We start from the raw sequence: 18,250 nt of genomic DNA on the forward strand, positions 1-18,250 counted from the left end.
ATCTAGAGGAATTTTGTTAGATCCAGATCACCTGTGGCTTGAGCTGGTTCTCTCTCTCTCTCTCTTTTAATTATTTTTAAAAAGTGACTTGTAACAAACTGGGGCTGAAGGTAGATGAAGGAAAAACTTTCTCAAGTAAGCCCAACGAGACTTAAATGCAATCAAAATAATGCATAATTGTAATTCTTTCATGAGGACTGGAATTTTTATTTTTGGCATATTTCTACAGAGAGCCTTGAACAGGCTGCAGTTCGTTCAGTTTGATCCTGTGAGTAAGGGCTATCCAAAAGCTCTAAGCCTTCTGATAGAGAATTCAACCTGTCAATAAAAAACAATAAAATGCAGCCGGTAGCAAGACTCTTGTGCAAACATTACACATCACTGATCATTAGACCTCAGGAAAGGTTAGAAAGTCAGCTTTTCTGTGCTGAGAAAGATCAATATAAAAGGACCATTCATAATGAAGAAAATGTTAGAGAATATCATCTCCTTGTCACCACCCCCTTCCCCATTGTCCTTTGGAGGGAAAAAAACCATTTCTGCATAGGGATTCTTTGTTTCTGAAAGCTAAACACAAACAGAAACTTTAAATTTGCTTTTGCGCAGCACGTTATTGAAAGCAAAGGTGGTGAGCCAAAGACTTTTCTCCTGACTTGTGTGTCCCCCGACATGCACCCTCCCCGCATTTGCAGGCCATCATTTGAACTCTAATTAAACTCCTATTTTGAGTGAAATTTCTCTTTGTTTCCCATTTACTTTCTCCAGGCTATTATTCCCTCCCACCCCCTCGGTCCTTCCTAAAGGGTTGATTTGGAAATATCACATAGTGACAGGGAAGAATGCACTCCTAGCTGACTTATTTACTGTGACAGCTTCTTTGCTAAGGCAGCCATCCAGAGAGGAGATTTTGCATTTCAGAGAGGAAAAAGGATATCTTGCAGCATTGCCATGAAGGATAATGAATTAAGTCTGTCTCTTACTGTAAAACCATTAGAAAAGTATAATAGGCCTTGAGAAACAGGCTTGGATATTGATGGCTCAGCTATATTTGTGTGTCTGTTCATGTGGAGCCTGCCCTGCCTTTGCAGAAATATGAAGTCTATGTAAAATACATTTCTGAGTTTCAGTTGAGGGGGGTGAGAATACTTCTGTTTTCTTGATTTGCAATAATGAGTGCAGACGTGCTCTCTTGAGAAGCACACACAGACATTAAAGACAGGTTTCAGAGTAACAGCGTGTTAGTCTGTATTCGCAAAAAGAAAAGACATTAAAGAGGTCTCCTGTTATAAACATCTGTAAATAGAAGATAGCCAAAATTACAAATGGAGCTGGTAGTGACACCTGTAGTTAGAATCGCCAAACACTTTCCAGTATAAACCTTTGTTTTCAGGCACTTATAACTTCGCTGGATTTTAACTGTTTGGGCTGAAATTCTCCATGCTGGGTCTGTGTCTCAGACCGATTTTAATTTGAAAGATCCAGCAAAAATAGTCCAGCTACATGGGAGAACAAAGTTGGGGAAAAAATATATTTTTGGCCATGTTAAAAAAAAATCCAATAATTTCTTGGAGGAGTTTAGTATCTCCAGGATTTGGCATAGGAACTTGAAATTTGGCAGGGGAGTGGTAGTGGGGACATGTAATTTTTTGTTGTGTCCCCCCCCCCATGAAAATTCCCCCAGATTCAGCTAAATTATAAACCTCTGAAATTGCTATATTCAGTAGGGTTTGCTAGAGACTTGCTGCGAAAACCTCTGAACACTCCAGAGGCACTGAGCGTGCTCCATTGCTGGAGTCTGCTCTAATTTACAGGAGTATTAACTTGCTGCTCATAGGATTCTCTACAGTTCTGAACTGCTGGAGTGCTCTGTTCTCTGGCCACCTGCTGTCTGACTCCCGCCATGCACCCAGGCCCAGGGCTGGGAAGGGCAGGTCAAGCAAGCAGGTTCCAAGGTCTGTTAGGTCACCGTAGCTTAAAACTGTACATTCGGTGCAGATTGACAGAAAATACCATCTCAAAAATAAATAGCTCTCCTTGCCCACTTTGTGACCACACCACTGTCAGAGTGATCACATGAGCCCACCTCCAGGGAAAGGGGTGGGTCAAGCTCTGGCCTGGTGGTTGGGGATGGGTGGCAGGTAAGCTCCCTCCCAGCTGCGCTTCAAGCCATTCGGTGGAGCCCGGGTCCACTGCTCTATCTTTGCATTTACCTTTTTGCCATGCATCCTTCTCCGCTGGAGAACTGGCAGGATTTGGAGGCCAGGATGGATGAGCGGTTGTGGAGATGGACAGGACTGCTCCAGTGTCTCTCCCTGCGCGGGAGGGCGCTGGTGCTGAACCAGCTAGTCCTGTGTGTGCTCTGGCACCGGCTCAATATCCTGAGCCCGGCCCCAGGTTTTCCTGGCCCACCTCCAGGAATTAGTTCTGGAGTTCCTTTGGATTTTTGGGTCTCTGCGGGGTCTTGAGTCTCCCCCTGGAGGAAAGAGGACAGGGCCTGATTTGCCTTCACACTCAGGTCCATGTTTTCTGCCTCTAGGCCCTGTAGAGACTCCTTTATGGTGCATGTAGTCTGGTGTGGAGCACGTTGGTGCACGCCTTCCTCCGCCACCTCTGGGGGCTCCGATATCACTGGCAGCTCCTTTATCTCCATCTGAGAGGTCTCTGGGCTGCCGGGCTTTTACCAGGACCTCCTCGAGACCCGGAAGCTGGTTTCGGCAACCAGGTGGCCGCCAATAGGGTGTATCTCCTTGCAGAGCCCCTGCTACACAGTCCCCAACTTGGTGCGCCAGAGGTTGGTCCTGGCAGGAGTTATCAGAGTCGTCCTGGACAATGACTGGGGAGGCCCGGTGAATCCCCTGGCGCTCAGTCCGCACATGGGGCTGTCCACTCTTCAAACTCCCCAGTGCTTACTTCATAGGGTTGCCAACGTTCTAATAGCAGAAAAATGAACACCCTTGCCCCGCCCCTACCTTGCCCCTACCCCTTCTCCGAGGGCCCCCCCCCACTCCATCTCCGCTCACTCTCCCCCACCCTCACTCACGTGCTCATTTTCAATGGGCTGGCTCAGGGGGTTAGGGTGTGGGAGGGGATGAGGGCTCTGGCTGGGGGTGCAGGCTCTGGGGTGGGGCCTGGGATGAGGGGTTTGGGGTGCAGGAGGGGGCTCTGGGCCAGGGGGTAGTGTTTGGATGTAGGAAGGGGTTTGGACTCCGGGGTGGGGCCAGAAATGTGGGGTTTGGACTGTGGGAGGGGACTTCCGGCTAGGGCAGGGGGGTGAAGTGCGGGGGGTTGAGGGCTCTGGCTGGGGATGTGGGTTCTTATGTGGGGCCGGGATGAGGGGTTTGGGATGGAGCAGGGGGCTCGGAGCGGGGGCAGCCTGGTAGCCACTGGACATATTGCCACTTCCGGGAGCCACACGGAGACAGGGCAGGCTGGGAGCCGGCCTTAGCCATGCTGCACCACCAACCAGACTTTTAGTAGTGCTGCCAAGCTCCCTTTTTGACTGGGCGTTCCGGTCGGAAACTGGACACCTGACAACCCTAGGACTTCAGCAAGTGAGGGCAGCCTTATCGCCCGTCTCTTGGGTTTACCTCAAGCAGTTTCCTCGGGAGGGTGTTCCCCGCCCACCACTCACCCCAGGGTCTCCGGACCTTTCCACTGGTCTCCTGCCCCATAAACCCCGTCAGCCATCCCACCTGCACTCCTCGAGCTGGCTGCCCGACCTGCAGGCAGTTTGCTTCTGAACAGTGCCAAGGACACATCTGGACACACTCATGCTCGATTCTTTCCTCATGTCCCACCCGGACACTAAGTGGCAGGACCTTTTGCCACCTGTTCAGGGTGAGGCACCCTGGTGGGCCAGCCTGTATTCTGCCAGGGACATTAGTTGGCGGCTCTGTCATGGAGCCATGACCACGGGCATGTACCTGTTGCAGTTCACCTCTATCCCTGATGCCTATTCCTTCTGCGGTGTAAGGGAGACCCTGGCACATACCTACCTTGAGTGCCCCAGGTTGCAGCCCCTTTTCCGGCCCCTTCTGGGACCCACTTCTGCATTTTTGGCTGCACTTCTCCCCCCGCCTTCTTGTATATGGACACTCTGTCCGCAGCCCCACAAAGTTGTGAGACATCTTCATCAACCTACTCTTAGCAATGGCCAAAGTGGCAGTGTATACCACCAGGGAGCGGATGATGGCTGAGGGGTTCTCTGCGACTGTGGGGCCTCTCTCTGTTCCTCTCTCCATTCATGTATCTGGGCAGAGTTCCTCTGGGCAGCATCTGCTGGCTCCCTTGACACATTTGAGAAGCAGTGGGCGCTGTCCGGGGTTCTCTACTCAGTGTCCTCTTCAGGTTCCCTATTTTTGACCCTTTGACACTCACACTTGTCTTGACACATTTGAGAAGCAGTGGGCGCTGTCCGGGGTTCTCTACTCAGTGTCCTCTTCAGGTTCCCTATTTTTGACCCTTTGACACTCACACTTGTCTTTGCTGTTTTTTTCTGTTGTCCCCTGTATTTATTTGAGTCCTGGGCTCAGTGGCGCCTTCCCTTAGGCTGCGGGAGCGACCTTTAGCTCCGGAAACCAATAGGACTCTCTGCTGCTTCAAATATTTCATGGCCACTTTTCTACAGTGATTGTGACAGTTCAGTTCAGCTGGACAGGCCACCAGTGCTCTTAGTGGTTTTGAGACTAAAATGATTAATTTCTGAAAGGCCACACTTTAGGATTGATCATCTATCTTATGCCATCTTTGCATTTCTGTAGTAACAAATATATTACCCCAAACTTGGTTAACCTCACACTGATACTGAGCCAATGCTACTAATGCCTTGTGTTCCTGCAAAGACTTAAAATAAACATTACCTTGCAGAATAGCCTTTTTTTTTAATTTCTACAATGTCAATACTGTGTCTCTTCCCCATCCCCACCAAAAGATGACCTTGTCACTTAAAAAGCATTAGCATGTTCGTAAAGAAAAGCCATGCAGATGCAGTCAAGGGAGATGGTGGTTTTTAAAGCCTGAATCAGGGGACACAAACTGAGTTGAGCCCTGCAGCTAGTTCGGGAATCTGACTGAACTGAAATGCTTCCTTCAGTCCCACTGCTTACAGCACAAGAAAACACCACATTTATATTCAATGTTTCATGTTAATAGCATAGAAAGGCTTTTTGAAATGGAACAAGGAATTTGTTCTACTGAAATGTATTCTAGAGGTAGGTGTACAGTTTATAGTTAGTGCATTTGTTATGTTAGATTGGCACAACTCTTTTGGGTAAATATTTGTCCATATTTTGAAGAACATTAATGGATACATCGAGAGATTGGGTTGGGGGGAGTAGCTGGAGTGAAGTGGTACTGAAGAATGGGATTTCTTATAACTGAGGAAAGGACTCACTGTTTTTGAAAGTATGCATTAATTATGGGTGGATACTGTTTGGATGCTGAACCGAAGGCCTGATTTTCAGAAGAGCTTTGAATGCACAGCTCCCTTGAAAATCAGGGCCCAGCTGTCTCATGTTGGGTTGCCACTTTGGCAAATGCAGGCTGTTCAGATTTTACTTTGTGCTTTCCCAGCTCTCAGGTGAAAACCAGAGAGCAAATCGATTCTATGACGACTGACTCCTAGGGTCTGATGAAGAGAACTTTTGTACTAGAATCTGGATACTAGGATCTGACTTCCCCATCTCACCTCTTCTGTAGGCATTCATCTCTGGGCAAAGTGGCTGCAACCCTCTAGAATTATAATTGGAATCATTTCCCCTCTCTTTGCACAGATATAAATACTGCACAAGGTCAAGTCAATGGAGAATCAGGCATTAGATTTCTTGCAAAATGGAAAAGTAACGGTGTCTGAAACTTCCCTGCCCTTCGAACTTGTGTACATGTGGAGTTATTCCGGATTAACTGTCTCTGAGTAACTCCATGTTGGGACCCTTTTATTCCAGAATTAGTGTGTCCCCATATGGAGTTACTCCAGGCTAGTTAATCAGGAATAACTTCATGTGTAGAAAAGTCCTAAATCACAGCAGTGATTAAGTGTGTGGTGTTCCCAGTGAAGGGGTGAGATTGGCATTCTCTCTGCTGAGTGAGCCAAGCCCCCCTTCCTTCCCCCCACCTTCTCTCATTCATCCTAGAGAGTTCACATGTGAGAAAAATGACTGCAGGTAGAAATATGAGGGGAGGGGGGTTGGAAAAAAGACGACTTTATAAAAGATTACAGCTCCCTGTCAGATCTCATAGCAAATGGAAATAAAGAAAGCTAAAAGCACCTTAAGTACTCCTTTGATGCTCACAAGGCTTCAAACTCAGTTTATAAAATGCTGTGACTTAGCAGCTAACAAAATGGGTGGTGTTTATCTATTCTAGTGAAATTATCTATCCAGCTTCGCAAATCCACTCTGATCCCCTTCCCCGCTCATTCTTGGCTGGGTCATTACACACATTGAATCTATTTCCCCATGTTAAGTATCCTTAGACCTTCTTGTCAACTGTCTAAATAGGCCATCTTGATTATCACTGCAAAAGATTTGTTCTCCTGCTGATAATAGCTCATCTTAATTAATTAGCCTCTTACAGTTTGTATGGCAACTTCCACCTTCTCTGTACGTATATGTGTATATATATATCTTCTTACTCTATGTTCCATTCTATGCATCCGATGAAGTGGGCTGTAGCCCACGAAAGCTTATGTTCTAATAAATGTGTTAGTCTCTGAGGTGCCACAAGTCCTCCTGTTCTTTTTTCAATAATAATGGGGGATTTCAACTATCCCCATATTGACTGGGTACATGTCACCTCAGGATGGGATGCAGAGATAAAGTTTCTGGACACCTTAAATAACTGCTTCTTGGACCAGCTTGTCCTGGAACCCACAAGAGAGAAGGCAATTTTTGATTTAGACCTAAGTGGAGCAAAGAACCTGGTCCAAGAAATGAATATAACTCAAACTGCTTGGTAATAGGGACCATAACATAATAAAATTTCACATCCCTGTGGAGGGAGGAGGGGGGCACTAAATAATTCCACCATTGTAGCATTTAATTTCAGAAAGGGGGACTACACAAAAATGAGGAAGTTAGTTAAACAGAAATTAAAAGGCGCAATGCCAAAAGTGAAATCCTTGCAAGCTGCAGGGAAACTTTTTAAAGACACCATAATAGAGGCTCAATTTAAATGTATACCCCAAATTAAAAAAACACTAAGAGAACCAAAAAAGCACCACCGTGGCTAAACAACAAAGTAAAAAAGCAGCTAGAGGCAAAAAGGCATCCTTTAGAAAGTGGAAGTTAAATCCTATTGAAGAAAATAGAAAAGAGCATAAACTCTGGCAAGTGAAGTGTAAAAATATAGTTAGGAAGGCCAAAAAAGAATCTGAAGACCAGCTAGCAAAAGGCTCAAAATGTAACAGGGGAAAAAAAAAAATAAGCACATCAGAAGCAGGAAGCTGCGAAACAACCAGTGGGGCCCCTGGATGACTGAGATGCTAAAGGAGCACTCAAGGACGATAAGGCCATTGCAGAGAAGCTAAATAAATTCTTTGCATCAGTCACTGAGGCCGGGGATGGGAGGGAGATTCCCAAACCTGAGCCATTCTTTTTAGATGACAAATCTGAGGAACTCCCCCAGATTGAGGTGCCATTGGAGGAGGTTTTGGAACAAATTGATCAATTAAACAGTAACAAGTCACTGGGACCAGATGGCATTCACCCAGGAGCTCTGAAGGAACTCAGATGTGAAATGGCAGAACTGCTACCTGTGGCACGTAACCTATCATTTAAATCCGCCTCTGTACCAGATGACTGGAGGATAGCTAATGTGACACCAATTTAAAAAAAAAAAAGGCTCCAGAGACGATCCTGGCAATTTCTGGCCAGTAAGCCTAACTTCAGTACCAGGCAGATTGGTTGAAACTATCGTAAAGAACAGAATTGTCAGACAGATAGATGAACACAATTTGTTGGGGAAGAATCAACATGGTTTTTGTAACGGGAAATCATGTCTCACCAATCTACTAGAATTCTCTGAGGGGGGGTCAACAAGCACGTAGACAAGGGTGATTCAGTGGATATAATATAATTCCATTCTCAGAAAGCCTTTGACAAGGTCCCTCGCCAAAGGCTCTTAAGCAAAGTAAGCTGTCATGGGTTAAGAGGGAAGGTCCTTTCCTGGATCAGTAACTGGTTAAAAGATAGGAAACAAAAATGGTCAGTTTTCAGAATGGAGAGAGGTAAATAGTGGTGTCCCCCAGAGGCCTGTACTGGGACCAGGACTATTCAACATATTCATAAATGATCTGGAAAAAGGGGTAAACAGTGGGGTGGCAAAATTTGCAGGTGATACAAAACTACTCAAGATAGTTGAGTCCAAAGCAGACTGCAAAGATTTACAAAGGGACCTCAGAAAACTGCGTGACTGAGGAACAAAGTAGCAAATGAAACTCAGTGTTGATAAATGCAAAGTAATGCACATTGGAAAACATAATCCCAACTATATATAGTTGGGATTATGTTTTCCAATGTGCATTACTTTGCATTTAAATAAAATGATAGGGTCTAAATTAGCTGTTAGCACTTAAAAAAGAGCTCTTGGAGTCATTGTGGATAGTTCTCTGAAAAAAAAATGATTAGGGGAATGGAATGGCTGCCATATGTGGAGAGATTAATAAGCCCGGGACTTTTCATCTTGGAAGAGAGATGACTGAGGGGGGATATGTTAGAGGTCTATAAAATCATGACTGGTGTGGCGAAAGTAAATAAGGAAGTGTTATTTACTCCGTCTCATAACACAAGAACTAGGGGTCACCAAATGAGATTAATAGGTAGCAGGTTTAAAACAAACAAAAAGTAGCATTTCTTCACACAGAACAATCAACCTGTGGAACTCTTTGCCAGAGTATGTTGTGAATACCAAGACTATAACAGGGTTCAAAAAAGAACTCGATAAATTCATGGAGGATAGGTCCATCAGTGGCTATTAGCTAGGATGGGCAGGGATGCTACCCCATGCTCTGAAGTGCCCCTAGCCTCTATTTGCCAGAAGCTGGCAATGGGTGACAGGAGGATGGGTCACTTGATGATTACCTATTCGGTTCATTTGCTCTGAAACACCTGGCACTGGTGCTGGGCTGGATGGACAATTGGTCTGACCCAGTATGGCTGTTTTTATGTTCTTAATCTGGTGGGTGACCCAGTGCTCCCTACCAACCTTTGCACTTTAGGAACTAACTAGTAGTTATTGCTGGTAATTTATAAGCTACTGTCACACCCCTCCCTCCCTTAATGCTCGATCCTTTTTTGCCTGTTTGGTGGTGTCCCGGAACACACACTGTTCTGGAAGACAGTGAAAGATTCACACTTGAATTCAGGACCGATGCTGAGAATGTATGTTTGGAAAGTTGCTGTGCCCAGAATTGCCAACTCTTGTGATTTTATTGTGATTCCCACAATATTTGTGAGGGGTGTTGGTGGTGTGCTTTTTTTGAAAGCATCAGCACCTTGGTTCATTTGCTAACATGAGAATCTGAGCTTTCACTTACAAAACAGTGCAAAAGCAAATTTCTCGCTGGCATGGTTGCAGAGAAAAGCTTGAAAATATGAAGCGAGTGCATCCCACAAGGTTATAGAAACCAGAACGTAAATAAAAAGAACCCACATTTTATTTATTTAATTAATTAATTATTTATATTTCATGATTTTGAAGCCAACCTCATGATTTTTTTGAGCCTGACTCGTGATTCTGAAGCATATCTTGAAGATGCATTATTGTTATTCTACGTAACATGGCGGGGACTGTCTGTGAAGCTGTAGACACTATGGATTAGTCCAACACGATTGCATTTTGAAAGGCACATTGAGCTCAATAAAAGATTTTTGTTAGAAGTGAAATTTTGGATTATGTTCAAAGACTCTTCTTGGAAGCCTGCCTGCACACACTGTCCTAACTATCTGTATATCCTTGCCAAGCCACCTGTCTCTCAGTAACCAGGGTGAGGACAACAAAATTAGCCCTCAAGTTAATACATTTATTCCTCCATTTATATGATAAAAGTAGTCTCTTGTCTGTGACAACCATCGGCTGGCATAAGTCTCAATAGGAAAACGTTACAACATTCCAGCCCTCTGGATTATCTGTTATCCCGCTAAATTGCCTGATGAGTAGGGGTATCAGGTTTTATTAATCTTTCTGTAATTTTTTTTTTTAAATATTGAGCTTAAGGCACTCACTAATGAATCAGTTTTAATTTCTGGGCTAAAATAAAATCCTCATTAAGGCTGACAAACTGTAGCCTCAGGTAAACACAAAACATTTCCACTCCAGAGCTAAATGAGTTCCACTCTGGATGCCGGTGCTTCTGCCAATAGAAAGGTGGGGTCAGAGGTCCAGTGTCATATCAGAGGAAGAAACATTTTAGTGAAAGTAACTGCAATGCTCTATCCCTGAGGAATTCTATATCCCGCATGGAAAAGGATGAAAACGAAGGAGTATATTGTCATTTCCCCCCCTGAACGAACACTTCAGGAATTTTCTGTTTAGAACCACTGTTTGCTAAGTGAGTCTGTCTAAGTATCCCAAACACATTAATAAAATATTCCAATAGCTCCTTTAGGAACATACCCAGTGCAAATGTATACTTTAAACTTTGGATGCACACACATTTTTCAGGTCAAGTATGTGTGTCAAATGGAGGCCGTATCTCTGGTCTCAATACTGCAACCATTTATACATGCAAATAACTTCACTTACGTGATTAACCCTGCTAACATCAAAGAGACTATTTGCCTGAGTAAGGTAACTCTTGCCTCAATGTGTCTTTAGAATCAGCTCTCCAGTGAGAACAAGCGTACTTTTGGAAATATGTAATATCTGAGGAGTCACGTGCATTGTAGCTCTGTATGACAAATGTAAATGTACTGTGCATTTGGGTGTAAAATACCGTTCTTTGGGCATTAAAGCAGAACAGCTCTATTCTTTAGACAGTTTACTTGATGATTGATTGTTTCTTTCCTGTTTGTCACTGTTTCCAGTCACCTTTTTGAATTATACATCGTTATTGTATAGAACGCTATTTAAAGGGACACTGTTGATATGAAAATCATATATGTGTTCATTTAAGAATATTTGTGTTTAGTTACACCTAATACTAAATCTGATATATGTTGATTTACTCTTTGCACTTTGTCTTGAACAGTGCAACTTAAAGTTACATTAGATTTCTGTTCCCCTTCAGTTTAGCACAACGCAGTTCAGTTTGGATTTCCAACATTGACGGAGAGTGTTTTTAAAAAATACAACCCCTGTTTCCATTGAAGTAAAAACAACATTAAAACATTTACAAGCGAAGAAAAGCCACAAAATTTTAGGTTTAAACTATAAGACAGCATTTTTCAATTAATGGATACAATAATTTATAATCAAGTCACTGACACAGTTAATGCGGTGCTTTGTTTAGATTTTAAAGACTGATTATTGTCTGACTGACTAGGGAGAATCTAGTTGCAAATGTCTGTGCAACCTTTAATCATGCTAGTCATCCTTGAAACTTCTTGGTTTAGGAAGAACTTACTTGGGTATGGGTTGTGGGATCAGGTCTCTTTGTCTTTTGAACAAGAGTCTCCATAGTGACATATCTGTGACCATTTAGTATAATTCAAGGCTCCGATCCTGCAATCACTAAAAGATGTGCAAAGTGTCTGCAGGATTAGGGCCTAAATAAATTAATCTGTCAAGGCTCATATTCATATCAGTAGTTTTGTTGATTTCAATGTGAGCCCTATGGGTATGAGAGTCTGATTGCATAGATCCCTTTGTAGGATCAGAACCTCAGTGGATATTTCAGCTGCATGCTTCACAGTTTAAATTTGCTGTTGATGTACTGGGTACACTGAATGGGTACACTTTAGACGTTCTCTTGTATAACTGTCGTACAAAAAACAATAAAAAGGAAGTCAAAGCTTAAAAAAAGAAATTCCGAACAACTTAAAACTATTCACTCTCAGTAGCTTAGATGGAACTAAAATTATAAATAATAGGTAAAAAAAGCACTTGAGTGACATAAGATCCTATGCCCCATTTTCAAAAGTGAAGTACTGCTACGCTCCATTAAAAGTCAGTGAGGCTGAGGCAGGGAAATCACTTTTGAAAATGGGTCTTAGATGCCTAAGTAACTTGGACACTTATGAAAATTTTACCCATCATCATCTCCATCTGTATTTTGACTGTCATTGTCTTTGTCTTTCAGATGCAGTAATCGTACACAGTGCGCAGTGGTAGCGGGCCCTGATGTGTTTCCAGATCCTTGCCCAGGAACGTACAAATACCTGGAAGTGCAGTATGAATGTGTCCCCTACAGTATGTATATTAATCTGTTTTCACTTCTCATTGATAGAGATCTCATTTGCTTGAAGATTAGGCCTTGAACCCATGGGGAAAAAAACAAACCACCACTCTGACAAAATTGGCAAAAGTGTATACACCACGCCAGATTCAGTGGATAAGGCTTTGAAAATCTCACACACAGTGTGAAGTATACTCCTGTTAAATGAAACACTACTATTAATTAGTTTTTTTTATTGCTTACTATACAGTTTTCTGATTGTAATTTGTATATCAAACATTTTTTAGACCTATCTACGTTATTTTAATTAGTGACATTTTATTGCTACCTTTTAAGTCCCGTATTACATCTCCTTGCAGGGACAAGCAAATAGGAAGCTAATTGATGAGAGTGTAATGTTGATGGTAGAAATTATGAAACTGTAATTTTCTTAATTGGTGAAGGGAAGTTACATGCAGGTCCTGAAAGCCTTAATTTTTTTCTAGGTTTAGAAAAATCTTCATCTGTGGTTGTAGTATTATATTTTTAATAGAGCAAAATCAGCATTACCAAAAAGTAAAGATGCCTCAGAATTTGCTTTTCATAGCAGCAGGACTCAGTTATAGTTCTGCTGTCAAAATAATTGTATATCGCAAAGAGGAATATAAATATTTGGTTAGCAATAGTAAAGAATCAAGTCATGCAAAACTAAATAATTTCTGGGTTTCTTACCCTGGATTTCTTAAAGCTCTCAAATTGTACACCTCAGGGAACAAATTAGGCAAAACTAAAATCACCCCTGGTCTTCCCTTATTAGTTTAATATGTGTGGGATTGAGTAGTGAGAGCCAGCCAGAAAACATTTCATTCTTCCGAAGCACAGAAGTTGACCCATGGAAGAAGATAGCTGGGATCATAAACAAATATGCTCATGCTTGGTGTCAAGCCACAGAAGAAGGAATGTGTCTTGGAAGTGACAAGCGTGATCTCCTCAGGGAAAGTTATGAGCTTCCTCGCTCATGCTTACAGTCCCTCAAACTGTATGCACCTCTCACCGAGGAGCTGGCTGCCTGTCTGCTGTGGGAACTGAAAGGGTTGTAAGGTGATACGGCTGTCGAGAGATGGCTGGGAACTGAAAAGTGAGGGATGCAATTAATACAAAAGAACTCACTGCCCTTGTCCCTGAACAAAAGTGACTTACTTCGCCAAGGGATCCTTAGTCTGTCTCCGCCGATTGGGGAAAACAGGGCTCAACATTAGGACTATGTCCATGTCTGAGTATTAAAAACAAAAACCACGAAGCTTCTAAATGCAACAACTGATGTCTTACATTGGGGCTGATTCAAAACCCATTGAAGGCAATGAAAAAATTGGTATCAGTGTGCTTTGGATGTGACCCATAGAGCTTTATTCAAAATTACTGGTTTGCAGGTGACCTCCTAGCAAGGCAGTGTTTCGTTTCATTACCAAAAAAAAAAAGTGTGTGGGGGGAAGTGGGGGTGAGGAGGTTGTACTTACCATAAGTCGTATTTCTTACAATTTGCAATTTATATGGCATGTATTATTTCCTCCTGAGATCATTCTGGTAAAGAACTAGTCACTACCAATAGCCTTTGTTGCATAGAAAACAAAGAAGAATAGCGGTGCATTGTTAGAGAGGTAATATGTGAATATTATGCCCTGAGGTGCTAATCGGTCTTATGTGCATGATGTAAAATAACTCTTGCGGTAGGCTGTTCAGTACCAAATGTACAGTAGGGATTGAATGTTTTTAATGATCCAAATGTGAAAAATGATGCCTTTAAAATCAGGTTAGGGTGTTTTATGGCTGTGGGTTTTTTAATACCTACTGGAGTAATCTTTATATACTGCTGGAGGCAGGGATAATAATTGTGGTGAATTCTGACAACTTATCTTCTGATTTGCAAAATTGCAGCATTCGTGATTAACATTTTGGGCCAGATCCTCAGCTGGTGTATAGCTCCCTTAATTACAGAGAGCTACAAACACCAGCAAAGGACTTGGCACATTGTGCGGGTATGTCCATGTGTCCCCGCCCCCCCCAAAGGCAACAGGGTCTAGTGAACTGAGCACAGGGCTTGCAGACTAGAATTTCTCTGTTCTGTTCTTGCCAGTGCCTGGCGTTGGCAACGTGTTACATTTCTGTAGTAGTTTGCAAACACTATTTAGTTATGCCCCACAACATCCCCACTGCATGAGGCAGGGAACAATCATCCTGTCGCTTTCACAGTGAAAGTGGTTCACACAGCAGGAGAGTGTCAAGAGCAACATTACAGTCCAGGAGTGAAATCCTATCCCATTGATGTCAATGACAAAGCTGCCTTTGGCTTTAATGGGCCAGGATTGAACCCCAGAACCTGTGCTTAACCCACTGAGCTGCACTGCCCCCTGGGAAGTCTTTGTGAGTTTCATGGTGTCCATTTTTTCTGAAATAGGGATGATAACACTTTATTTACCTAATTATCTACCACATGGCTTTCTTGCTGACTGTGAAGCTCTCACACCATTTACTAGCAGTCTCATTTGATGACTTGCAGCAGTGTATGGGGGAGGCGTTTATCCTCTGAGAAGGCAAACAGGCCAATCATCAGACCACCCACTCTCTTCATGTGAGAGCACCCTCTGGGTCACCTTAGGGGAGATACAGCTCCCCAGCTCAGCTGGGGAGATACAGTGAGGCCAGTCCTGCAGCCACAGCCATCAGTAGGGCATGCTGGGCACATGCAGTTCACAGCACTCATCGGCTGGAGCAAGTGATAAATGAATGGCTGAGCGGAACCTCTCTCTTCACGCTGGTCTACACTATGGGGTGAGGGGGATTGATCTAAGTTATGCAACTTCAGCTACGTGAATAATGTAGCTGAAGTCAACGTACTTAGATCTACTCACTGTGGTGTCTTCACTGTGCTGTGTCAACAGGAGACGCTCTCCCTTTCGATTCCCCTTGTGCTTCTCATTGAGGTGGAGTATCAGAGCTGACGCTAGAGTGATCAGCGGTCGATTTTTTGTGTCTATACTAGACACGACAAAGCGACCCCAGCTGGATCGATCGCTGCCCATCAATCTAGCTGGTAGCGTAGACAAGCCCTTCCTGGAATCTGTGACTTCAGACCATATTAGTGCCAACGCGCTGTGTGCAGTGAAATCTGACATCTTTTGGCCAATCAAACACAGAAGTTATCTCTACCCATGGCTATGCTCCAATTTCGTCCAACAAGACCTACCTAGCCGCTCCTGCTTTGAGTTTGGTCTAGACGGTGAGGTTTAGGCTGTTTTTTGTTTGTTGCCTTACAAGTTAAAAGCAGCTTGCACAGTACCACTGAGTAAACCTGAATTCCTTCTTGGCTATTTGCTGAGGTAAAATGGACTATGGTTTTTGGGCAATTTCCTGCCTCCATTGCAGATCTTCCATGGCGTAGTGGGGCTATTCTCAGGAACCGCTTGGATTCAGACTGTTACTATTGCTGGAAACCTAGTGCCCTGTTACCTTTTTGAACTAAGTTTTGCAATGTGCTATTCTCCTAAAGAAGTGGATCAGCTTTTGTAATTAAGGCATTAATGTTTCATCACACGTTCCATTAGAATGTAGTCTCAGCCTGCTATGTCTAAGTTGTTGGTTTACGCCATAAGGTTTCAAATCATGGGCTATAGACGTTGCCATAGCATTAATGGAAATATTCGCTGAACAGCAAGGGAAAGTTGAGTATATGTTCCAGTAGAGCATCATTTGGGAACTGGCTGTAGTGTGATAATATAGTTGACCTTGGACGCTGATGCTCAATAGAATGTGGTTGTGCCTGTTCCCTCAAAGAAAAACACACGGAATATTTTAAACTATCTGTTGGTTCCCCAATCCTGCCTTGCATTGGTTTTGTTTTTTCTCCTGTTTCTCTAATTTCCCATAACTTCCATCAGTTGCAGGGAGACTTGCTGGTGACAGTGCATTGTCTAGCGAAAGCCTCTCCATTTCTTTCTGAAAAATGTAGCCTCTTATGACTTTACCAGCCCATGTTCTCTTTTGAAAATGGCTGGTGTATTACCTATCCCTAGTCCTTGCTTCCGCCAGCCTCACTCACTCTGGGAATTATTTGCTTTTAGAAACAAAATGGATCTGACCTCTGATGAGGGATAGATTGTCCTGACTTCTCTCCCCTCTGGCTAAACAGGGCTAGTCAACATCAACAGGTGACCAACTCTCTCTCATGCTTAGAATAGTCCCCTATATTTTTAAATGCTGACAAGGTGATGGGGGACGGGGGAGAAGCAACACTTAACTATTATTCATCTCTTTGTTAAAGACTGGTTTAAAAAAAACAGAGATGTTGAATTCACATTTCCCTGTTGTGGTATTGATGAAAAAAAGGGTAATTTCTTTGCTAGAAATACTCTTTTTATTGCTGACAGAAGAGTGGGCTGGCTTACATATCAATAAAAGTGAAGGATGTTAAGTGTGATGTGGGAACAGAATTCAATAAAGTTTTATTGTATCACAAGTGGACAGAAGTGCGTTTAAAAACATTAAATGAAAGCTCACAATATCTGCTTCGCTGGACCTTAGGGCCAGTGAATAGACAGATAATTGAATAATGACAGTTTTAAGAGAATCCAAGCACTAGAAAGCAATCTGATACTTTTATTGCTTTAAGATTGCCGAGGCGGGGGGAGGGGGGAAGATGAGAGAAAATTGCAACCTGAAAACAATTTAATGAAACCACTTCTCCCAAGAATACTGTTCTTAATTATTTTTGAGTGCCATACCATTTTTGAATCCTGTATTCTCACCTCCCTTGCCTTTCTTTGTGGGGGTTTCCTTTCTGCAGTTCTTAACCACTGACAGCTGAGAAACAGGTTTCAGAGTAACAGCCGTGTTAGTCTGTATTCGCAAAAAGAAATGGAGTACTTGTGGCACCTTAGAGACTAACCAATTTATTTGAGCATGAGCTTTCGTGAGCTATAGCTCACTTCATCAGATGCATACTGTGGAAACTGCAGCAGACTTTATATATACACAGAGAATATGAAACAATACCTCCTCCCACCCCACTGTCCTGAGAAACAGTGTTTTCAAGCTCTCACAGCAATGCATTGCTGGGTGCCAGTTTTTACATAAATGGTCCTGTGGTTCCTTCAGATACCATCCCTCTGTGTTATTCCTTTCCCAGGGGGCAGGCCATCCGTCCATGCTCTCCCCCAAAAGAAAATGACAAATGTTCCTAAGGGGTTAAACGTGGCTATGTACACTCTGGTTTGGTAATGAAAGCATCCCTGCTTCCCGTGTTCTACTTAGTTAAATGAATGACTTTGATGCGTGGGCTGGGGACCATAAGAAATGCTAACCTAACCACCCATTATGGTTATTTCTGATTCTGAGCAAAGACTCTTTACTTTGTATCCTGCTGACAAACTGCCTTTCTTCCAAGGCATACAATTTCATAAGAATTGCAGCCAAACAAACAAATGAAATCAAAACAAAACAAAATCAGTTTTGTATTCATTGGAATTCCCAGATTCCCTTGTTCGTTCTTTTTCTTCCTCAGAGTCAGAAACAAAGGAAGCCTTACTTACCCTACCAGTCTCCTTTCACTATATTATTGGTGGGGCGAGTGCACATTTACAGGTGCCAACAGAAATGTGCCCGTGATTGAAATAATATAATACTATGTGAGTTTTGCAAATCAGCAGTCTCTTAGCCTGCAGGTGTAGATATCAGCACAGGCGTGCCCACAGTTTTCAAGAATGAAATAAAAACTGATGCTGGTGTTCAGGAAGAATAAATATTTTAGATGAATCAAGAAACTTAGGAGGCTGAAATTTAAAACGAAATATCCAGAGACACTCTGGGAAACAGATTCACAAATAAAAAAGGGTGATTTTCCTTCCTAGGTTTGGTTTTAACCTCGAAGGCCCAATTTAAAGGAAC

At 43.0% G+C, this 18,250-nt stretch overlaps 1 protein-coding gene across 17 annotated transcripts in view; it reads left to right on the forward strand.

Moving 5' to 3' along the window:
- The window catches only part of ADGRL3 (adhesion G protein-coupled receptor L3), a 440,011-nt gene that overhangs the window by 92,232 nt on the left and 329,529 nt on the right, over positions 1 to 18,250 (forward strand). For all 17 annotated transcript variants that reach the window (XM_077814298.1, XM_077814297.1, XM_077814299.1 and 14 more), the window contains exon 2: positions 12,236 to 12,345. In XM_077814298.1, the coding sequence (XP_077670424.1) occupies positions 12,236 to 12,345 (110 nt within the window). The remainder of the gene's footprint in view (positions 1 to 12,235; positions 12,346 to 18,250) is intronic.

Source organism: Eretmochelys imbricata, chromosome 4 (genome assembly GCF_965152235.1).
Source record: "Eretmochelys imbricata isolate rEreImb1 chromosome 4, rEreImb1.hap1, whole genome shotgun sequence".
Classification (NCBI taxonomy): Eukaryota; Metazoa; Chordata; order Testudines; family Cheloniidae; genus Eretmochelys; species Eretmochelys imbricata.